Raw genomic sequence first — 21111 nt, forward strand, 5'->3', positions numbered from 1 at the left:
CTCCCGCACCGGAAATGGAGCCGCCACTTCCGGCCGCCATCTTGGACTCGGGTGAGGCGGAGCCGGCGCCATCTTGGGTGAGGGCGAGGAGGGAGGGGGGGGGGGGGGGACTTTGCCCGCGCTGCCTCCGGCGGGGAATGTGAGGGAATGGGGCTAAAAACGGGGAAAACGGGGAAAAGTGGAGCGGGAGGAGAGGTTTTGGGGCTGGCGGGGGGTTTGGGGGTTGGAGGCCCGTGGGGGGGGTGATTGGGAGGGGGGGTTTCAGGGTGGTTTGGGGGGGGGGCTGGGGGTCGTTTTTAAGGGGGTTGGGGCAGTTTTGGGGGGGCTGGGGGTGGTTTGAGGGGCTTTGCGGGTGCTTGGGGTGGTGTGGGATCTGAATTGAGGTAGTTTTGGGGTGTTTGGGGCAGTTTGGGGGTGTTTGGGGCAGTTTTGGGATGCCTGGGGTACTTTGGGATCCAAATTGGGTCTGTTTGGGGCAGTTTGGGGGTATTTGGGGCAGTTTTGGGGGTGTTTGGGGTACTTTGGGATCCGAACTGGGGCAGTTTTGGGGGTCTGGGGGGGTGTTTGGGGCAGTTTTGGGGGGGCTGGGGGTGGTTTGAGGGGCTTTGCGGGTGCTTGGGGTGGTGTGGGATCTGAATTGAGGTAGTTTTGGGGTGTTTGGGGGTATTTGGGGCAGTTTTGTGATGCCTGGGGTACTTTGGGATCCAAATTGGATCAGTTTGGGGTATTTGGGGCAGTTTTGGGGGTGTTTGGGGTACTTTGGGATCCAAATTAGGGCAGTTTTGGGGGTCGGGGGGGGGGGTTTGGGGCCGTTTTGGGGGTGTTTGGGGCAGTTTTGGGATGCCTGGGCTACTTTGGGATCCAAATTGGGGCACTTTTGGGGGTGTTTGGGGTGCTTTGGGATCCAAATTGGGGCAGTTTGGGGTGTCTGGGGCAGTTTTGGGGGTGTTTGGGGCAGTTTGGGGGTGTTTGGGGCAGTTTTGGGGGGGCTGGGGGTGGTTTGAGGGGGGTTGCGGGTGCTTGGGGTGGTTTGGGATCTAAATTGGGGCAGTTTTGGGGGTGTTTGGGGCAGTTTTGGGGGAATTTGGGGCAGTTTTGGGGGTATTTGGGGCAGTTTTGGGATACTTGGGGTACTTTGGGATCCGAACTGGGGCAGTTTTGGGGGTCTGAGGGGGTGTTTGGGGGGAATTTGGGGCAGTTTTGGGGGTATTTGGGGCAGTTTTGGGGGTCTGGGGGGTGTTTGGGGCAGTTTTGGGGGTGTTTGGGGCAGTTTGGGGATGTTTGGGGCAGTTTTGGGGGTATTTGGGGCAGTTTTGGGATGCCTGGAGTACTTTGGGATCCGAACTGGGGCAGTTTTGGGGGTCTGGGGGGTGTTTGGGGCAGTTTGGGGGTGTTTGGGGTACTTTGGGATCCGAACTGGGGCAGTTTTGGGGGTGTTTGGGGCAGTTTTGGGATGCCTGGGGTACTTTGGGATCCGAACTGGGGCAGTTTTGGGGGTCTGGGGGGTGTTTGGGGCAGTTTTGGGGGAATTTGGGGCAGTTTTGGGGGTGTTTGGGGCAGTTTTGGGATGCCTGGGGTACTTTGGGATCCGAACTGGGGCAGTTTTGGGGGTCTGAGGGGGTGTTTGGGGCAGTTTTGGGGGAATTTGGGGCAGTTTTGGGGGTGTTTGGGGCAGTTTTGGGATGCCTGGGGTACTTTGGGATCCGAACTGGGGCAGTTTTGGGGGTCTGAGGGGGTTTTTGGGGGAATTTGGGGCAGTTTGGGGGTGTTTGGGGCAGTTTTGGGATGCCTGGGGTACTTTGGGATCCGAACTGGGGCAGTTTTGGGGGTCTGAGGGGTGTTTGGGGCAGTTTTGGGGGTGTTTGGGGCAGTCTGGGGGCTATTTGGGGTGCTTTGGGATCCAAATTGGGGCACTTTGAGGGGTGTTTGTGGCAGCCTGGGGGGGGTCTGGGACCAGTTCGGGGTGGGAGGGGGGGTTGGGGGCAATTTTGGGGGGCCGGGGTATTTTGGAGTCAAATTTGGGGCAGTTTTGGGGGTGTTTGGGGCAGCTTGGGGGGGGTGGGGAGCCGTGTGACCCCTCCCCAATTTGGGGTGTCCCCCCAGGCTGAGGGTGGCCCCCCGGGCCCTCCTGCGCTGCCCCCCGAGAGCCCCCAGAGCCCCCCAGAGCTCCAGCACCGCGGGCAGGTACCGGGGGACCCCAAAAACACCCGGGGGGAGACCCTAAATACCCCGGGGGGGGACCCAGGGGGTGACACGGGGGTGCTCCTGTTCCCAGGGGTGACCCCAGTCCTTTTGGGGTGACCCTGTGGGTGTCACAGTCCCTGTGGGGTGACCCCAGTCCTTTTGGGGTGACCCTGTGGGTGTCACAGTCCCTGTGGGGTGACCCCAGTCCTTTTGGGGTGTCCCCAGGGGTGTCACAGTCCCTGTGCGGTGACCCTGGAGTGACCCTGTGGGTGTCACAGTCCCTTTGGGGTGACCCCAGTCCTTTTGGGGTGACCCTGTGGGTGTCACAGTCCCTGTGGGGTGACCCTGGAGTGACCCTGTGGGTGTCACAGTCCCTGTGGGGTGACGCCAGGGTGACCCCATGGGTGTCACAGTCCCTGTGGGGTGACCCCAGGGTGACCCCAGACCCCATGGGGTGACCCCCAGTCCCTGTGCAGTGACCCCCCCCCCGGAGTGACTTCAGTCCCTTTGAGGTGACCCCATGGGTGTCACATGTCCCAGTCCCGGGGCGATGACCTCCGGTCCCTCTGAGGTGCCCCACGGTGTCCCCAAGGCCATGGCGGTGTCCCCAGTCCCTCTGAGGTGCCCCATGGTGGCCCTGGCCACAGTGGTGTCCCCAGTCCCTCTGAGGTGCCCCATGGTGGCCCATCCCCACAGCCCCATAGCCATGGCAGTGTCCCCAGGCCCAGCAATGTCTCCCTGTCCCCTCTGAGGTCTCCCACAGTGTCCCCTCCCCGCAGTGTCCCCAGTCCCTCTGAGGTCCCCCATGATGTCCCCAAGGCCATGGCGGTGTCCCCAGTCCCTCTGAGGTGCCCCACAGTGTCCCCTCCCCACAACCCCATGGCCACAGTGATGTCCCCAAGGACAGCAGTGTCCCTGGTCCCTCTGAGGTGCTCCACGGTGTCCCCAAGGACAGCAGTGTCCCCCAGTCCCTCTGAGGTGCTCCACGGTGTCCCCAAGGACAGCAGTGTCCCCCAGTCCCTCTGAGGTGCCCCACGGTGTCCCCTCCCCGCAGTGCCCCTGTCCCCTCTGAGGTCCCCCAATGTCCCCTCCCCGCAGTGCCCCTGTCCCCTCTGAGGTCCCCCCCAATGTCCCCTCCCCGCAGTGCCCCTGTCCCCTCTGAGGTCCCCCCCAATGTCCCCTCCCCGCAGTGCCCCTGTCCCCTCTGAGGTCCCCCAATGTCCCCTCCCCGCAGTGCCCCTGTCCCTCTGAGGTCCCCCACGGTGTCCCCTCCCCGCAGTGCCCCTGTCCCCTCTGAGGTCCCCCAGTGTCCCCTCCCCGCAGTGCCCCTGTCCCCTCTGAGGTCCCCAATGTCCCCTCCCCGCAGTGCCCCTGTCCCCTCTGAGGTCCCCCAGTGTCCCCTCCCCGCAGTGCCCCTGTCCCCTCTGAGGTCCCCCAATGTCCCCTCCCCGCAGTGCCCCTGTCCCCTCTGAGGTCCCCCCCAATGTCCCCTCCCCGCAGTGCCCCTGTCCCCTCTGAGGTCCCCCAATGTCCCCTCCCCGCAGTGCCCTTGTCCCCTCTGAGGTCCCCCCCAATGTCCCCTCCCTGCAGTGTCCCTGTCCCCTCTAAGGTCCCCCAATGTCCCCTCCCCGCAGTGTCCCTGTCCCCTCTAAGGTCCCCCAATGTCCCCTCCCCGCAGTGTCCCTGTCCCCTCTGAGGTCCCCCAATGTCCCCTCCCCGCAGTGCCCCTGTCCCCTCTGAGGTCCCCCCCAATGTCCCCTCCCCGCAGTGTCCCGGTCCCCTCTGAGGTCCCCCAATGTCCCCTCCCCGCAGTGCCCCTGTCCCCTCTGAGGTCCCCCAGTGTCCCCTCCCCGCAGTGCCCCTGTCCCCTCTGAGGTCCCCCAGTGTCCCCTCCCCGCAGTGCCCCTGTCCCCTCTAAGGTCCCCCCCAATGTCCCCTCCCCGCAGTGTCCCTGTCCCCTCTAAGGTCCCCCAATGTCCCCTCCCCGCAGTGCCCCTGTCCCCTCTAAGGTCCCCCAATGTCCCCTCCCCGCAGTGCCCCTGTCCCCTCTGAGGTCCCCCACGGTGTCCCCTCCCCGCAGTGCCCCTGTCCCCTCTAAGGTCCCCCCACGGTGTCCCCTCCCCGCAGTGCCCCTGTCCCCTCTAAGGTCCCCCCCAATGTCCCCTCCCCGCAGTGTCCCCTGTCCCCTCTGAGGTCCCCCAATGTCCCCTCCCCGCAGTGCCCTTGTCCCCTCTGAGGTCCCCCCCAATGTCCCCTCCCCGCAGTGCCCCTGTCCCCTCTGAGGTCCCCCCAATGTCCCCTCCCCGCAGTGCCCCTGTCCCCTCTGAGGTCCCCCACGGTGTCCTCTCCCCGCAGTGCCCCTGTCCCCTCTGAGGTCCCCCCCAATGTCCCCTCCCCGCAGTGCCCCTGTCCCCTCTAAGGTCCCCCAGTGTCCCCTCCCCGCAGTGCCCCTGTCCCCTCTGAGGTGCCCCCCAATGTCCCCTCCCCGCAGTGCCCCTGTCCCCTCTGAGGTCCCCCCCAATGTCCCCTCCCCGCAGTGCCCCTGTCCCCTCTAAGGTCCCCCAATGTCCCCTCCCCGCAGTGCCCCTGTCCCCTCTGAGGTCCCCCCCAATGTCCCCTCCCCGCAGTGCCCCTGTCCCCTCTGAGGTCCCCCAATGTCCCCTCCCCGCAGTGCCCCTGTCCCCTCTGAGGTCCCCAATGTCCCCTCCCCGCAGTGCCCCTGTCCCCTCTGAGGTGCCCCACGGTGTCCCCTCCCCGCAGTGCCCCTGTCCCCTCTGAGGTGCCCCAATGTCCCCTCCCCGCAGTGCCCCTGTCCCTCTGAGGTCCCCCAATGTCCCCTCCCCGCAGTGCCCCTGTCCCCTCTGAGGTCCCCCCCAATGTCCCCTCCCCGCAGTGCCCCTGTCCCCTCTAAGGTCCCCCAGTGTCCCCTCCCCGCAGTGCCCCTGTCCCCTCTGAGGTCCCCCAATGTCCCCTCCCCGCAGTGCCCCTGTCCCCTCTAAGGTCCCCCAATGTCCCCTCCCCACAGTGCCCCTGTCCCCTCTGAGGTCCCCCCCAATGTCCCCTCCCCACAGTGCCCCTGTCCCCTCTGAGGTCCCCCCCAATGTCCCCTCCCCGCCGTGCCCCTGTCCCCTCTGAGGTCCCCCAGTGTCCCCTCCCCGCAGTGCCCCTGTCCCCTCTGAGGTCCCCCAATGTCCCCTCCCCGCCGTGCCCCTGTCCCCTCTGAGGTCCCCCCCAATGTCCCCTCCCCGCAGTGCCCCTGTCCCCTCTAAGGTCCCCCAGTGTCCCCTCCCCACAGTGCCCCTGTCCCCTCTGAGGTCCCCCAATGTCCCCTCCCCGCAGTGCCCCTGTCCCCTCTAAGGTCCCCAATGTCCCCTCCCCGCAGTGCCCCTGTCCCCTCTGAGGTCCCCCAATGTCCCCTCCCCGCAGTGCCCCTGTCCCCTCTGAGGTCCCCCACGGTGTCCCCTCCCCGCCGTGCCCCTGTCCCCTCTGAGGTCCCCCACGGTGTCCCCTCCCCGCAGTGCCCCTGTCCCCTCTGAGGTCCCCCAGTGTCCCCTCCCCGCAGTGCCCCTATCCCCTCTGAGGTCCCCCAATGTCCCCTCCCCGCAGTGCCCCTGTCCCCTCTGAGGTCCCCAGTGTCCCCTCCCCGCAGTGCCCCTGTCCCCTCTGAGGTCCCCCAATGTCCCCTCCCCGCAGTGCCCCTATCCCCTCTGAGGTCCCCCAATGTCCCCTCCCCGCAGTGCCCCTGTCCCCTCTGAGGTCCCCAATGTCCCCTCCCCGCAGTGCCCCTGTCCCTCTGAGGTCCCCCAATGTCCCCTCCCCGCAGTGCCCCTGTCCCCTCTGAGGTCCCCCACGGTGTCCCCTCCCCGCAGTGCCCCTGTCCCCTCTGAGGTCCCCCCCAATGTCCCCTCCCCGCAGTGCCCCTGTCCCCTCTAAGGTCCCCCAATGTCCCCTCCCCGCAGTGCCCCTGTCCCCTCTAAGGTCCCCAATGTCCCCTCCCCGCAGTGCCCCTGTCCCCTCTGAGGTCCCCCACGGTGTCCCCTCCCCGCAGTGCCATGGCGGTGTCCCCGTGCCCGGCGCTGTGCCCGGGGGGGGTGGTGGCGGTGGCACAGGTGACATCGACGGCGGACAAGGAGCACAACTGGCGGCAGTGCGCGGCGCTGGTGCGGCAGGCGGCGGCGCGGGGGGCACGGGCCGTGTTCCTGCCCGAGGGCTTCGACTTCATCGGGGACAGTCCCCAGCAGAGCCTGGCGCTGGCAGAGCCCCTCGACGGGGACATCGTGGGGCGCTACCGGCAGCTGGCCAGGTACGGGCACACCTGGGGCACCTGGGGATGGCTGGGGGTGCCAGGGGACACCTGGGGCACCTGGGGACAGCTGGGGGTGCCAGGGGACACCTGGGGGTGCTGGGGGACACCTGGGGACATTGGGGGTGCCAGGGGACAGCTGGAGACATTGGGGGTGCCAAGGGACACCTGGGGGTGCTGGGGGACACCTGGGGACGTTGGGGGTGCCAAGGGACACCTGGGGGTGCTGGGGGACACCTGGGGACATTGGGGGTGCCAGGGGACACCTGGGGATGGCTGGGGGTGCCAGGGGACGCCTGGGACACCCGGGGACCCCTGGGGGTGCCAGGGGACAGCTGGAGACATTGGGGGTGCCAAGGGACACCTGGGGGTGCTGGGGGACACCTGGGGACATTGGGGGTGCCAGGGGACACCTGGGCCACCTGGGGACACCTGGGGACATTGGGGGTGCCAGGGGACACCTGGGGACGTTGGGAGACACCTGGGGACATTGGGGGTGCTAAGGGACACCAGGGGATGCCAGGGGACACCTGGGGATGCTGGAGGTGCCAAGGGACACCTGGGGACACCCGGGGACATCTGGAGATGCTGGAGGTGCCAAGGGACAGCTGCGGACACCTGGGAATGCTGTGGGTGCCAAGGGACAGCTGGAGACATTGCAGGTGCCAGGGGACACCTGGGGACATTGGGGGTGCCAGGGGACATTGGGGGTGCCAGGGGACACCTGGGGACGTTGGGGGACACCTGGGGACATTGGGGGTGCTAAGGGACACCAGGGGAAGCCAGGGGACACCTGGGGATGCTGGGGGTGCCAAAGGACACCTGGGAATGCTGGGGATGCCAAGGGAAAGCTGGAGACATTGGGGGTGCCAAGGGACACCTGGGGATGCCAGGGGACACCTGGGGATGCAAAGGGACACCTGGGGACGGTGGGGGTGCCAGGGGACACCTGGGGACACCAGAGGGGACCTGGGGATACCTGGGGATGTTGGGGGTGCCAGGGGACACCCGGGGATGCAAAGGGACACCTGGGGACACCAGAGGGGACCTGGGGATACCTGGGGATGCCTGGAGGTGCCAGGGGACACCTGGGGGTGCCAAGGGACACCTGGGGATGCTGGAGGTGCCAGGGGACACCTGGGGGTGCCAAGGGACACCTGGGGATGCTGGAGGTGCCAGGGGACACCTGGGCACGTTGGAGGTGCCAGGGGACACCTGGGGACACCCAGACCTGTTCAGAGCCGTGTCCTTGTCCCCAGCCGTGTCCTCGTTGTCCAGCTCAGTCCCTGCTGTCCCTGTTCCTGAGCCACCTCCTGTTCCCAGCTGCCTCTGTTCCTGATGCCACCCCTGTCCCTGTGCCCATCCCTGTGCCCACCCTTGTCCCCCGTGCCTGTTTCCATCCCTGGCCCCCCTCCTGTCCCTGTCCCCTCCCCCGAATTCCTGTCCCTGTCCTTGTGCTCAGCTCCATCCCTCGGATTGGGGTGGGGACAGGGATGGGGAGCAGGGATGGGGACGGGGAGCAGGGATGGGGACAGGGGATGGGATATGGGGACAGGGACAGGGATGGGGACAGGGATGGGGGCAGGGGATGGGATATGGGGACAAGGATAGGGATGGGGACAGGGATGGGGATGGGGAGCAGGGATGGGATATGGGGACAGGGATGGGGACGGGGATGGGATATGGGGACAGGGACAGGGATGGGGACAGGGATGGGGAGCAGGGATGGGATATGGGGACAAGGACAGGGATGGGGACAGGGACAGGGATGGGGATATGGGGATGGGATATGGAGACAAGGACAAGGACAGAGATGGGGATATGGGGATGGGATATGGGGACAAGGACAGGGATGGGGACAGGGATGGGGACGGGGATGGGATATGGAGACAAGGACAGGGATGGGGACAAGGACAGGGATGGGGATATGGGGATGGGATATGGGGACAAGGACAGGGATGGGGACAAGGACAGGGATGGGGATATGGGGATGGGATATGGGGACAAGGACAGGGATGGGGACAGGGATGGGGACGGGGATGGGATATGGGGACAAGGACAGGGATGGGGACAAGGACAGGGATGGGGATATGGGGATGGGATATGGGGACAAGGACAGGGATGGGGATGGGGAGCAGGGATGGGATATGGGGACAAGGACAGGGATGGGGATATGGGGATGGGATATGGGGACAAGGACAGGGATGGGGATGGGGAGCAGGGATGGGATATGGGGACAAGGACAGGGATGGGGACAGGGATGGGGACGGAGCAGGGGTGGGATACAGGGATGGGGACAGGGATGGGGACGGAGCAGGGGTGGGATACAGGGATGGGGACAGGGATGGGATGTGGAGACAAGGATAGGGATGGGGACAGGGAGCAGGGGTGGGATACAGGGATGGGGACAGGGATGGGATGTGGAGACAAGGATAGGGATGGGGACAGGGAGCAGGGTTGGGGACAGGGTGCAGGGATGGGGACAGGGATGGGATATGGGGACAGGGTGCAGGGATGGGGACAGGGACGGGGAGTAGGGGTGGGATATGGGGAGAAGGATAGGGATGGGGATAGGGATGGGGACAGGGAGCAGGGGTGGGATACGGGGATGGGGACAGGGATGGGATATGGGGACAGGGAAGAGATGGGGACAAGGACGGGGATGGGATACGGGGACAGCAAGCAGGGATGGGACAAAAACGGGGATGGGGACAGGGATGAGGATGGGGAGCAGGGATGGGGACAGGGAGCAGGGACAGGGATGGGATATGGGGACAAGGACAGGGATGGGGCCAGGGCCAGGGCCGGACGTGCCACGTGCATGTGTCCGCAGGGAATGCGAGGTGTGGCTCTCCCTCGGGGGCTTCCACGAGCGCGGCCACGACTGGGACAGCACCGGCCGCATCTACAACTGTCACCTCCTGCTGGACAGCTCCGGTGGGACACGGCGCTGCCGGCCCCCGCGTCACCTTGTGTCACCCTGTGTCACCCCCGTGTCACCCCGTGTCACCCCTGTGTCACCCCCGTGTCACCCCTGTGTCACCCCTGTGTCACTCTGTCAGCCCTGTGTCACCCCGTGTCAGCCCCGTGTCAGCCCCGTGTCACCCCTGTGTCACTCTGTCAGCCCCGTGTCACCCCCGTGTCACCCCCGTGTCACCCCTGTGTCACTCTGTCAGCCCTGTGTCACCCCGTGTCAGCCCCGTGTCAGCCCCGTGTCACCCCTGTGTCACTCTGTCAGCCCCGTGTCACCCCGTGTCACCCCGTGTCACCCCCGTGTCACCCCTGTGTCACTCTGTCAGCCCCGTGTCACCCCCATGTCACCCCTGTGTCAGCCCCATGTCAGCCCTGTCACCCCTGTGTCACCCCCGCATCACCCCCGTGTCAGTCCTGTGTCACCCCCGTGTCACCCCGTGTCACCCCCGTGTCACCCCCGTGTCACCCCGTGTCACCCCTGTGTCACTCTGTCAGCCCCGTGTCACCCCCGTGTCACCCCGTGTCACCCCTGTGTCACCCCTGTGTCATCTCTGTGTCCCCAATCCGTGTCCCCAACATTCCTGACCTTCCTGATGTCCCTGTGTCCCCTTGTCACCCCTGTGTCAGCCCCGTGTCCCCGACGCTCCTGACCCTCCTGATGTCCCTGTGTCCCCCCAATCCGTGCGTCCCCAACATTCCTGACCCCTGCATATCCCCGTGTCACCCCCGTGTCAGCCCCGTGTCACCTCTGTGTCCCCAGTCCCTGTGTCCCCAACATCCCTGACCCTCCTGATGTCCCCATGTCCCCTCCATGTCCCCAGCACTCCCACCCCCTGGGCTGTCCCCTCCATGTCCCCTCCATGTCCCCTCCATGTCCCCTCCATGTCCCCTCCATGTCCCAGCACTCCCACCCCCCCAGGCTGTCCCCTCCATGTCCCCTCCGTGTCCCCTCCATGTCCCCTGGATGTCCCCTCCGTGTCCCCAACACTCCCACCCCCTCCGTGTCCCCTCCATGTCCCCTGGATGTCCCCTCCGTGTCCCCAACACTCCCACCCCCCTCCGTGTCCCCTCCATGTCCCCTGGATGTCCCCTCCGTGTCCCCAACACTCCCACCCCCGTCCGTGTCCCCTCCATGTCCCCTGGATGTCCCCTCCGTGTCCCCAACACTCCCACCCCCCTCCGTGTCCCCTCCATGTCCCCTGGATGTCCCCTCCGTGTCCCCAAGACTCCCACCCCCTCCGTGTCCCCTCCATGTCCCCTGGATGTCCCCTCCGTGTCCCCAAGACTCCCACCCCCGTCCGTGTCCCCTCCATGTCCCCTGGATGTCCCCTCCGTGTCCCCAACACTCCCACCCCCGTCCGTGTCCCCTCCATGTCCCCTGGATATCCCCTCCGTGTCCCCAACACTCCCACCCCCTCCGTGTCCCCTCCATGTCCCCTGGATGTCCCCTCCGTGTCCCCAACACTCCCACCCCCTGGGCTGTCCCCTCCATGTCCCCTGGATGTCCCCTCCGTGTCCCCAACACTCCCACCCCCTGGGCTGTCCCCTCCATGTCCCCTGGATGTCCCCTCCGTGTCCCCAAGACTCCCACCCCCGTCCGTGTCCCCTCCATGTCCCCTGGATGGCCCCTCCGTGTCCCCAGCACTCCCACCCCCGTCCGTGTCCCCTCCATGTCCCCTGGATGTCCCCTCCGTGTCCCCAGCACTCCCACCCCCTGGGCTGTCCCCTCCATGTCCCCTGGATGTCCCCTCCATGTCCCAACACTCCCACCCCCTGGGCTGTCCCCTCCATGTTCCCTGGATGTCCCCTCCGTGTCCCCAGCACTCCCACCCCCGTCCGTGTCCCCTCCATGTCCCCTGGATGTCCCCTCCGTGTCCCCAGCACTCCCACCCCCTGGGCTGTCCCCTCCATGTCCCCTGGATGTCCCCTCCGTGTCCCCAACACTCCCACCCCCTGGGCTGTCCCCTCCATGTCCCCTGGATGTCCCCTCCGTGTCCCCAGCACTCCCACCCCCGTCCGTGTCCCCTCCATGTCCCCTGGATGTCCCCTCCGTGTCCCCAGCACTCCCACCCCCTGGGCTGTCCCCTCCATGTCCCCTGGATGTCCCCTCCGTGTCCCCAACACTCCCACCCCCGTCCGTGTCCCCTCCATGTCCCCTGGATGTCCCCTCCGTGTCCCCAGCACTCCCACCCCCGTCCGTGTCCCCTCCATGTCCCCTGGATGTCCCCTCCGTGTCCCCAGGCCGGCTGGTGGCCGCCTACCGCAAGCTGCACCTGTTTGACGCGGAGCTGCCGGGGGGCCCGGCCCTGCGGGAGAGCTCCTTCACCAACCCCGGCCGGGAGCTGCTGCCGCCCATTGACACCCCCGTGGGCAAGGTACGGCCCTGCCACGTGTCCCTGAGTGTCCCCAAGTGTCCCCAGGGGTCCCTGAGTGTCCCCAGGGGTCCCTGAGTGTTCCTGAATGTCCCTGAGTGTCCCTGAGTGTCTCCGAGTGTCCCCAGGGGTCCCTGAGTGTTCCTGAGTGTCCCTGAGTGTCCCCAGGGGTCCCTGAGTGTCCCCAGGTGTCCCTGAGTGTCTCCGAGTGTCCCCAGGGGTCCCTGAGTGTCCCCAGGTGTCCCTGAGTGTCTCCGAGTGTCCCCAGGGGTCCCTGAGTGTTCCTGAATGTCCCTGAGTGTCTCCGAGTGTCCCCAGGGGTCCCTGAGTGTTCCTGAATGTCCCTGAGTGTCTCCGAGTGTCCCCAGGGGTCCCTGGGTGTCCCTGAGTGTCCCCAGGGGTCCCTGAGTATTCCTGAATGTCCCTGAGTGTCTCCGAGTGTCCCCAGGGGTCCCTGGGTGTCCCTGAGTGTCCCCAGGGGTCCCTGAGTGTTCCTGAATGTCCCTGAGTGTCTCCGAGTGTCCCCAGGGGTCCCTGAGTGTTCCTGAGTGTCCCTGAGTGTCCCCAGGTGTCCCTGAGTGTCTCCGAGTGTCCCCAGGGGTCCCTGAGTGTTCCTGGGTGTCCCTGAGTGTCTCCGAGTGTCCCCAGGGGTCCCTGGGTGTCCCTGAGTGTCCCCAGGGGTCCCTGAGTGTTCCTGGGTGTCCCCGAGTGTCCCCAGGGGTCCCTGGGTGTCCCTGAGTGTCCCCAGGTGTCCCCAGGTGTCCCCAAGGGTCCCTGAGTGTCCCCTGAGTGTCCCCGGGTGTCCCTGAGTGTCCCCCGGGTGTCCCTGTGGGAGAGCTCCTTCACCAACCCCGTGGACAAGGTACAGCCCTGGCCCTGAGTGTCCCCAGGTATCCCCAGGTGTCTCCAGCTGTCCCCAGGCTGTCCCAGCTGTCTCCTGGCTGTCCCTGGCTGTCCCCAGGCTGTCCCCGACTGTCCCCAGATGTCCCTGACGGTCCCTGGCTGTCCCAGGGCTGTCCCCAGGTGTCCCTGGGTATCCCCAGGTGTCCCCTGGCTGTCCCAGCTGTCCCAGCGCTGTCCCCAGGGCTGTCCCTGAGTGTCCCCGGGTGTCCCCAGGCTGTCCCCGGGCTGTCCCCGGGTATCCCCAGGGCTGTCCCCGGGCTGTCCCCGGGTATCCCCAGGGCTGTCCCAGGGCTGTCCCCGGGTGTCCCTGGCTGTCCCAGGGCTGTCCCAGGGCTGTCCCCGGGTGTCCCCGGGTGTCCCTGGGCATCCCCAGGCTGTCCCAGGGCTGTCCCCGGGTGTCCCAGGGCTGTCCCAGGGCTGTCCCCAGGGTGTCCCCGGGTATCCCCAGGTGTCCCCAGGCTGTCCCAGGTGTCCCAGGGCTGTCCCAGGGCTGTCCCCGGCTGTCCCAGGGCTGTCCCAGGGCTGTCCCCGGCTGTCCCCGGCTGTCCCCGGCTGTCCCTGGGTATCCCCAGGCTGTCCCAGGGCTGTCCCCGGGTGTCCCTGGGTATCCCCAGGCTGTCCCAGGGCTGTCCCTGGCTGTCCCAGGGCTGTCCCCAGGTGTCCCCGGGTATCCCCAGGTGTCCCCAGGCTGTCCCAGCTGTCCCAGGGCTGTCCCCAGGTGTCCCAGGGCTGTCCCCAGGTGTCCCCGGGTATCTCCAGGTGTCCCCAGGTGTCCCCAGGCTGTCCCCAGGGCTGTCCCCAGGGCTGTCCCCAGGTGTCCCCGGGTGTCCCCTGCTCTCGCTGACCCCCGTGTCCCCCTAGCTGGGCCTGGCCGTGTGCTATGACCTGCGCTTCCCGGAGCTGGCCCAGGCCCTGCGCGGGGCCGGCGCCCAAATCCTGACCTTCCCCTCGGCCTTCACCGTCCCCACCGGAGCCGCGCACTGGGAGGTGAGGGGACACCCTGGGAGGGGGCTGGGGACACCCTGGGGGGCTGGGGACACTCTGGGAGGGGGCTGGGGACAGCCTGTGAGGGGGCTGGGGACAGCCTGGGAGGGGGCTGGGGACACCCTGGGGGACTGGGGACACCCTGGGAGGGGGCTGGGGACACTCTGGGAGGGGGTTGGGGACACCCGGGGGGGGCTGGGGACACTCTGGGAGGGGGTTGGGGACACCCGGGGGGGGGCTGGGGACACCCACGGGGGGCTGGGGACACCCTGGGAGGGGGTTGGGGACACCCGGGGGGGGGCTGGGGACACCCTGGGGGACTGGGGACACCCTGGGAGGGGACTGGGGACAGCCTGGGAGGGGGCTGGGGACACTCTGGGAGGGGGCTGGGGACACCCACGGGGGGCTGGGGACAGCCTGGGAGGGGGCTGGGGACAGCCTGGGGGGCTGGGGACAGCCTGGGAGGGGGTTGGGGACACTCGGGGAGGGGGTTGGGGACACCCGGGGGGGGTTGGGAACACCCTGGGAGGGGGCTGGGGACACCCACGGGGGGTTGGGGACACCCACGGGGGGCTGGGGACACCCACGGGGGGCTGGGGACAGCCTGGGGGGGCTGGGGACACTCTGGGAGGGGGTTGGGGACACCCGGGGGGGGGCTGGGGACACCCACGGGGGGCTGGGGACAGCCTGGGGGGGCTGGGGACACCCTGGGGGGGGCTGGGGACACCCGGGGAGGGGGTTGGGGACACCCGGAGGGGGTTGGGGACACGCGGGGGGGGGGGCTGGGGACAGCCTGGGAGGGGGCTGGGGACACCATGGGGGGGGGTTGGGGACACTCCCAGGAGGGTTGGGGACACTCGCAAAGGGTTGAGGACACTCCCAGGAGGGTTGGGGACGTTCCCAGGAGGTTGGGGACACTCCCCGGGGGGTTGGGGACACTTCCAGGAGGGTTGGGGACACTTCCAGGAGGGTTGGGGACACTCCCAGGGGGGTTGGGGACACTCCCAGGGGGTTGGGGACACTCCCAGGAGGGTTGGGGACACTCCCAGGGGGTTGGGGACACTCCCAGGGGGTTGGGGACAATCCCAGGGGGGTTGGGGACACTCCCAGGGGGTTGGGGACAATCCCAGGAGGGTTGGGGACACTCCCAAAGAGTTGGGGACAATCCCAGGAGGGTTGGGGACACTCCCAGTGGGGTTGGGGACACTCCCAGGGGGTTGGGGACAATCCCAGGGGGTCGGGGACAATCCCAGGGGGTTGGGGACAATCCCAGGAGGGTTGGGGACACTCCCAGTGGGGTTGGGGACACTCCCAGGAGGGTTGGGGACACTCCCAGTGGGGTTGGGGACACTCCCAGGGGGTCGGGGACAATCCCAGTGGGGTCGGGGACACTCCCAGGGGGTCGGGGACAATCCCAGGGGGGTCGGGGACGTTCCCAAAGGGTTGGGGACACTCCCAGTGGGGTTGGGGACAATCCCAGGGGGGTTGGGGACAATCCCAGGGGGGTCGGGGACACTCCCAGTGGGGTTGGGGACACTCCCAGGGGGTCGGGGACACTCCCAGGGGGGTTGGGGACACTCCCAGGGGGGTCGGGGACATTCCCAAAGGGTCGGGGACACTCCCAGGGGGTTGGGGACCCTTCCAAGGGGGTTTGGGGACATCCCAGGTGCCCCCAGTGTCCCCCCAGCTGCTCGTCCAGCCATGCCCAGGCCCTCCCGTGCCCCCCGTGTCCCCTGGCACAAGTGCCATGTCCTGTGCCATCTCCCGTGCCACCAAGTGTCCCCTCACACAAGTGCCATGTCCTGTGCCATCTCCTGTGTCCCCTGGCACAAGTGCCATCCCCCATGCCATGTCCTGTGCCACCAAGTGTCCCTGTGTCCCCTGACACAAGTGCCATGTCCCGTGCCATCCTCCCGTGCCATCTCCTGTGTCCCTGTGTCCCCTGACACAAGTGCCATGTCCCGTGCCATCCTCCCGTGCCATCTCCTGTGTCCCCATGTCCCCTGACACAAGTGCCATGTCCTGTGCCATCTCCTGTGCCATCTCCTGTGCCATCTCCCATGCCACCAAGTGTCCCCTGACACAAGTGCCATGTCCCGTGCCATCCTCCCGTGCCATCTCCTGTGTCCCCATGTCCCCTGACACAAGTGCCATGTCCTGTGCCATCTCCTGTGCCATCTCCTGTGCCATCTCCCATGCCACCAAGTGTCCCCTGACACAAGTGCCATGTCCCGTGCCATCCTCCCGTGCCATCTCCTGTGTCCCCATGTCCCCTGACACAAGTGCCATCTCCTGTGCCATCTCCCATGCCACCAAGTGTCCCCTGACACAAGTGCCATCTCCCCGTGCCATCTCCCTGTGCCATCTCCCCGTGCCATCTCCCGTGCCACCAAGTGTCCCCTGACACAAGTGCCATCCTCCCGTGCCATCTCCTGTGCCACTGAGTGCCCCACATGTCCCCTGGCACAAGTGCCATGTCCTGTGCCATCTCCTGTGCCATCTCCTGTGCCACCGAGCGTCCCACATGTCCCCTGACACAAGTGCCATCCCCCGTGCCATCTCCCGTGCCACCGAGCGTCCCTGTGTCCTCTGACACAAGTGCCATCCTCCCGTGCCATCTCCTGTGCCAAGTGTCCCTGTGTCCCCTGACACAAGTGCCATGTCCCCGTGCCATCTCTCGTGCCACCGAGTGTCCCTTGACACAAGTGCCATCCCCCGTGCCATCTCCTGTGTCCCCTGGCAAAAGTGCCATCTCCTGTGCCATCTTCTGTGTCCCCTGACACAAGTGCCATGTCCCGTGCCATCTCCTGTGTCCCCATGTCCCCTGACACAAGTGCCATGTCCCGTGCCACTGAGTGTCCCCTGGCAAAAGTGCCATCTCCTGTGCCATTTCCTGTGTCCCCTGACACAAGTGCCATCTCCTGTGCCATCCCCCATACCATCCCCGTGCCATCCCCCGTGCCCCCACCCTGTCTCCTCGGTGACGCCGCTGTCCCCCCAGGTGCTGCTGCGTGCCCGCGCCATCGAGTGCCAGTGCTACGTGGTGGCCGCGGCTCAGACCGGCCGGCACCACGCGGGCCGGGCATCCTTCGGCCACTCGCTGGTGGCCGATCCCTGGGGCACGGTGGTGGCCCAGTGCCAGGAGGGGCCGGGGCTGTGCCTGGCCCAGCTCGACCTGGGCTACCTGGAGAGGGTCCGCAGGGACCTCCCGGTGCACGGCCACCGCCGCGGGGACGTCTACGGGGCCCTGGGGGCACAGGGGCACCGTGAGGGCACCGGGGGGGCATCGGCAGCGACTTCGGGCTGAATCTGCCCCGAATCCGCTCCGAATCTGCACCCAATTTGCACTTTTGGCCCTAAAATGAAATGGGATGACGTGTCCCCCCCCCTCTGCTCTCTTTTTGGGGTCCTAAATTTGCATCAAATCAGCCCCAATTCTGCCCCAAATGAGCCCCAAATCTGCCTCAAATCTGCCCCAAATGAGCCCCGAATCTGCATCAAATCTGCCCCAAATCTGCCTCAAATCTGCCCCAAATCAGCCTCGAATCTGCCCCGAATCCGCTCCGAATCTGCACCCAATTTGCACTTTTGGCCCTAAAATGAAATGGGATGACGTGTCCCCCCGCCCCCCGCTCTCTTTTTGGGGTCCTAAATTTGCATCAAGTCTGCCTCAAATCTGCCCCGAATCTGCCTCAAATCTGCCCCAAATCTGCCCCAAATGAGCCCCAAATCTGCCCCAAATCTGCCCCAAATCAACCTCAAATCTGCCCCAAATCTGCCTCAAATCAGCCCCAAATTCAGCCCAATTCAGCCCCAAATCAGCCCCGAATCTGCCCCAAATCTGCTCCGAATCTGCACCCAATTTGCACTTTTGGCCCTAAAATGAAATGGGATGACGTGTCCCCCCCCTGTGCTCTCTTTTTGGGGTCCTAAATTTGCATCAAATCAGCCCCAATTCTGCCCCAAATGAGCCCCAAATCTGCCTCAAATCTGCCCCAAATGAGCCCCAAATCTGCATCAAATCTGCCCCAAATCTGCCTCAAATCTGCCCCAAATCAGCCCCGAATCTGCCCCAAATCCGCTCCGAATCTGCACCCAATTTGCACTTTCGGCCCTAAAATGAAATGGGATGACGTGTCCCCCCCCCCCCGCTCTCTTTTTGGGGTCCTAAATTTGCATCAAATCAGCCCCAATTCTGCCCCAAATGAGCCCCAAATCTGCCTCAAATCTGCCCCAAATGAGCCCCGAATCTGCATCAAATCTGCCCCAAATCTGCCTCAAATCTGCCCCAAATCAGCCTCGAATCTGCCCCGAATCCGCTCCGAATCTGCACCCAATTTGCACTTTTGGCCCTAAAATGAAATGGGATGACGTGTCCCCCCGCCCCCCGCTCTCTTTTTGGGGTCCTAAATTTGCATCAAGTCTGCCTCAAATCTGCCCCGAATCTGCCTCAAATCTGCCCCAAATCTGCCCCAAATGAGCCCCAAATCTGCCCCAAATCTGCCCCAAATCAACCTCAAATCTGCCCCAAATCTGCCTCAAATCAGCCCCAAATTCAGCCCAATTCAGCCCCAAATCAGCCCCGAATCTGCCCCAAATCTGCTCCGAATCTGCACCCAATTTGCACTTTTGGCCCTAAAATGAAATGGGATGACGTGTCCCCCCCCTGTGCTCTCTTTTGGGGTCCTAAATTTGCATCAAATCAGCCCCAATTCTGCCCCAAATGAGCCCCAAATCTGCCTCAAATCTGCCCCAAATGAGCCCCAAATCTGCATCAAATCTGCCCCAAATCTGCCTCAAATCTGCCCCAAATCAGCCCCGAATCTGCCCCAAATCCGCTCCGAATCTGCACCCAATTTGCACTTTCGGCCCTAAAATGAAATGGGATGACGTGTCCCCCCCCCCCCCGCTCTCTTTTTGGGGTCCTAAATTTGCATCAAATCAGCCCCAATTCTGCCCCAAATGAGCCCCAAATCTGCCTCAAATCTGCCCCAAATGAGCCCCGAATCTGCATCAAATCTGCCCCAAATCTGCCTCAAATCTGCCCCAAATCAGCCTCGAATCTGCCCCGAATCCGCTCCGAATCTGCACCCAATTTGCACTTTTGGCCCTAAAATGAAATGGGATGACGTGTCCCCCCGCCCCCCGCTCTCTTTTTGGGGTCCTAAATTTGCATCAAGTCTGCCTCAAATCTGCCCCGAATCTGCCTCAAATCTGCCCCAAATCTGCCCCAAATGAGCCCCAAATCTGCCCCAAATCTGCCCCAAATCAACCTCAAATCTGCCCCAAATCTGCCTCAAATCAGCCCCAAATTCAGCCCAATTCAGCCCCAAATCAGCCCCGAATCTGCCCCAAATCTGCTCCGAATCTGCACCCAATTTGCACTTTTGGCCCTAAAATGAAATGGGATGACGTGTCCCCCCCCTGTGCTCTCTTTTTGGGGTCCTAAATTTGCATCAAATCAGCCCCAATTCTGCCCCAAATGAGCCCCAAATCTGCCTCAAATCTGCCCCAAATGAGCCCCAAATCTGCATCAAATCTGCCCCAAATCTGCCTCAAATCTGCCCCAAATCAGCCCCGAATCTGCCCCAAATCCGCTCCGAATCTGCACCCAATTTGCACTTTCGGCCCTAAAATGAAATGGGATGACGTGTCCCCCCCCTCTGCTCTCTTTTTGGGGTCCTAAATTTGCATCAAGTCTGCCTCGAATCTGCCCCGAATCTGCATCAAATCTGCCCCAAATCTGCCTCAAATCTGCCCCAAATCTGCATCAAATCAGCCTCAAATCAGCCCCAAATCTGCCTCAAATCTGCCCCAAATCAACCTCAAATCTGCCTCAAATCAGCCCCAAATCTGCCCCAATTCAGCCCAAATTCTGCCCCAAATCAGCCCCAAATTCAGCCCCAAATTTGCCCCAATTCAGCCCCAAATCCACATCAATTCAACCCAAATCTGCCCCAATTCGGCCCCAAATTCAGCCCCAAATCCGCATCAATTCAACCCAAATTCAGCCCAATTCAGCCCCAAATCTGCCCCAAATCTGCTCTGAATTTGCACTTTTGGCCCTAAAACGAAATGGGACGACGTGTCCCCCCTGCTCTCTTTTTGGGGTCCTAAATCTGCCCCGAATTTGCATTTAATCTGCTTAAAATTTGCATCAAATCTGCCCCAAATCAGCCCCGAATCTGCCTCAAATCTGCCCCAAATCTGCTCTGAATTCAGCCCCAAATCCGCATCAATTCAGCCCAAATTCAGCCCCAAATCTGCCCCAATTCAGCCCCAAATTTGCCCCAAATTCAGCCCCAAATCTGCCCAAATTCAGCCCCAAATCAGCCCCAAATCCGCATCAATTCAGCCCAAATTCAGCCAAAATCAGCCCCAAATTTGCCCTTTTGTCCCCAAAACAGAACAGCCCAACGTGTCCCCCCCTCTTTTGGGGTCCCCCCCCATTTTTTGGGGTCTCCCCCATTCCTGGAGGTCATTTAGGGCACCCCAAATTCCAGATTTTACCCAAATCTGCCCCAAATATGCCCCAATTCAGCCCCAAATCCACATCAATTCAACCCAAATTCAGCCCAAATTCAGCCCCAAATCCGCATCAATTCAGCCCAAATTCAGCCCCAAATCTGCCCCAATTCAGCCCCAAATTTGCCCCAAATCTGCCCAAATTCAGTCCCAAATCAGCCCCAAATCCACATCAATTCAACCCAAATTCAGCCCCAAATTTGCCCCAAATTCAGCCCCAAATCCGCATCAATTCAGCCCAAATTCAGCCAAAATCAGCCCCAAATTTGCCCTTTTGTCCCCAAAACAGAACAGCCCAACGTGTCCCCCCCTCTTTTGGGGTCCCCCCCCATTTTTTGGGGTCTCCCCCCATTCCTGGAGGTCATTTAGGGCACCCCAAATTCCAGATTTTACCCAAATCTGCCCCAAATCTGCTCTTTCCTCCTGAAAATGCCCCTTTTTTTGGGTTGATTCCCCCTTTTTTGGGGGTGATTCCCCCTTTTTGGGGGGGTTTCCCTTTTTTTGGGTTGATTCCCCCTTTTTTGGGGGGATCCTGGGGGAGGGGAGGAATTTCCTTCTGTTGAAATTTGAAAAATACAAAAATCCCAGGAAATGACCCCAAAGTGTGGAGGAATTTTGGGATGGGAGGGATTTGGGGGGGGCATGGGGGGAGGAGAAGGAGCTGAACCCCTCAAGAGCTGGGTGGGAAATGGGGGAAAACCCAAAGAAAATGGGAAAAAAAAATTAAAAATTCCCTGTTACGTTGGGGGGGGGGGGGGGAGGGGAATGAGAATTTTTTGAAGGGAAAACGGGAATTTTGGGGTGGAAAAATGGGAATTTTGGGGGTGGGAATGGCCAGTTTGATTTTTGGCGTTGTTTTTGATGGCT

At 63.9% G+C, this 21111-nt stretch overlaps 2 protein-coding genes across 10 annotated transcripts; both read left to right on the forward strand.

The window, feature by feature from the left end:
* Positions 1–62: 62 nt before the first annotated feature.
* On the forward strand, positions 63–17544 carry NIT1 (nitrilase 1). Of its 3 annotated transcripts, XR_004236968.1 has the most exons (8): positions 91–139; positions 2104–2184; positions 6233–6487; positions 9321–9424; positions 11702–11835; positions 13597–13722; positions 16721–17080; positions 17319–17544. XR_004236968.1 is itself a non-coding variant. In XM_032093264.1 (7 exons), the coding sequence occupies exons 3-7, from the start codon at positions 6237–6239 to the stop codon at positions 17024–17026; spliced, it is 921 nt and encodes a 306-aa protein (XP_031949155.1). In that variant the 5' UTR covers positions 63–77; positions 2104–2184; positions 6233–6236; the 3' UTR covers positions 17027–17544. The 3 variants fall into 3 exon arrangements, 2 of the variants coding, with proteins under 2 accessions (XP_031949155.1, XP_031949154.1); XM_032093264.1 differs by lacking the exon at positions 91–139 and adding an exon at positions 63–77 and having other exon boundaries at positions 16721–17544; XM_032093263.1 differs by having other exon boundaries at positions 16721–17544.
* LOC116436209 (DNA-directed RNA polymerase II subunit RPB1-like) lies at positions 17193–20774 on the forward strand. Of its 7 annotated transcripts, none has more exons than XM_032093240.1 (4): positions 17193–17573; positions 19609–19750; positions 19896–20298; positions 20355–20774. In XM_032093240.1, exons 1-4 carry the CDS (start codon positions 17329–17331, stop codon positions 20669–20671), a joined length of 1107 nt encoding a protein of 368 aa, XP_031949131.1. In that variant the 5' UTR covers positions 17193–17328; the 3' UTR covers positions 20672–20774. The 7 variants fall into 7 exon arrangements, with proteins under 7 accessions (XP_031949131.1, XP_031949132.1, XP_031949135.1 ...); XM_032093241.1 differs by having other exon boundaries at positions 17194–17573; positions 20333–20774; XM_032093244.1 differs by having other exon boundaries at positions 17309–17573; positions 19896–20014; positions 20257–20774.
* The last annotated feature ends 337 nt before the right edge of the window (positions 20775–21111 follow it).

This window comes from Corvus moneduloides, chromosome 29, assembly GCF_009650955.1.
Source record: "Corvus moneduloides isolate bCorMon1 chromosome 29, bCorMon1.pri, whole genome shotgun sequence".
NCBI classification, from domain to species: domain Eukaryota; kingdom Metazoa; phylum Chordata; class Aves; order Passeriformes; family Corvidae; genus Corvus; species Corvus moneduloides.

Coding starts and splice junctions, on each gene's coding strand:
- LOC116436209 (XM_032093238.1), top strand. CDS start 19,365: ATGACGTGTCCCCCCCCTCTGCTCTCTTTTTGGGGTCCTAAATTTGCA. Junction 19,850..19,914: donor GTCCTAAATCTGCCCCGAAT/TTGCATTTAATC, acceptor ATCTGCCTCAAA/TCTGCCCCAAATCTGCTCTG.
- NIT1 (XM_032093263.1), top strand. Junction 11,836..13,596: donor TTGACACCCCCGTGGGCAAG/GTACGGCCCTGC, acceptor GTGTCCCCCTAG/CTGGGCCTGGCCGTGTGCTA. Junction 13,723..16,720: donor CCGGAGCCGCGCACTGGGAG/GTGAGGGGACAC, acceptor CTGTCCCCCCAG/GTGCTGCTGCGTGCCCGCGC.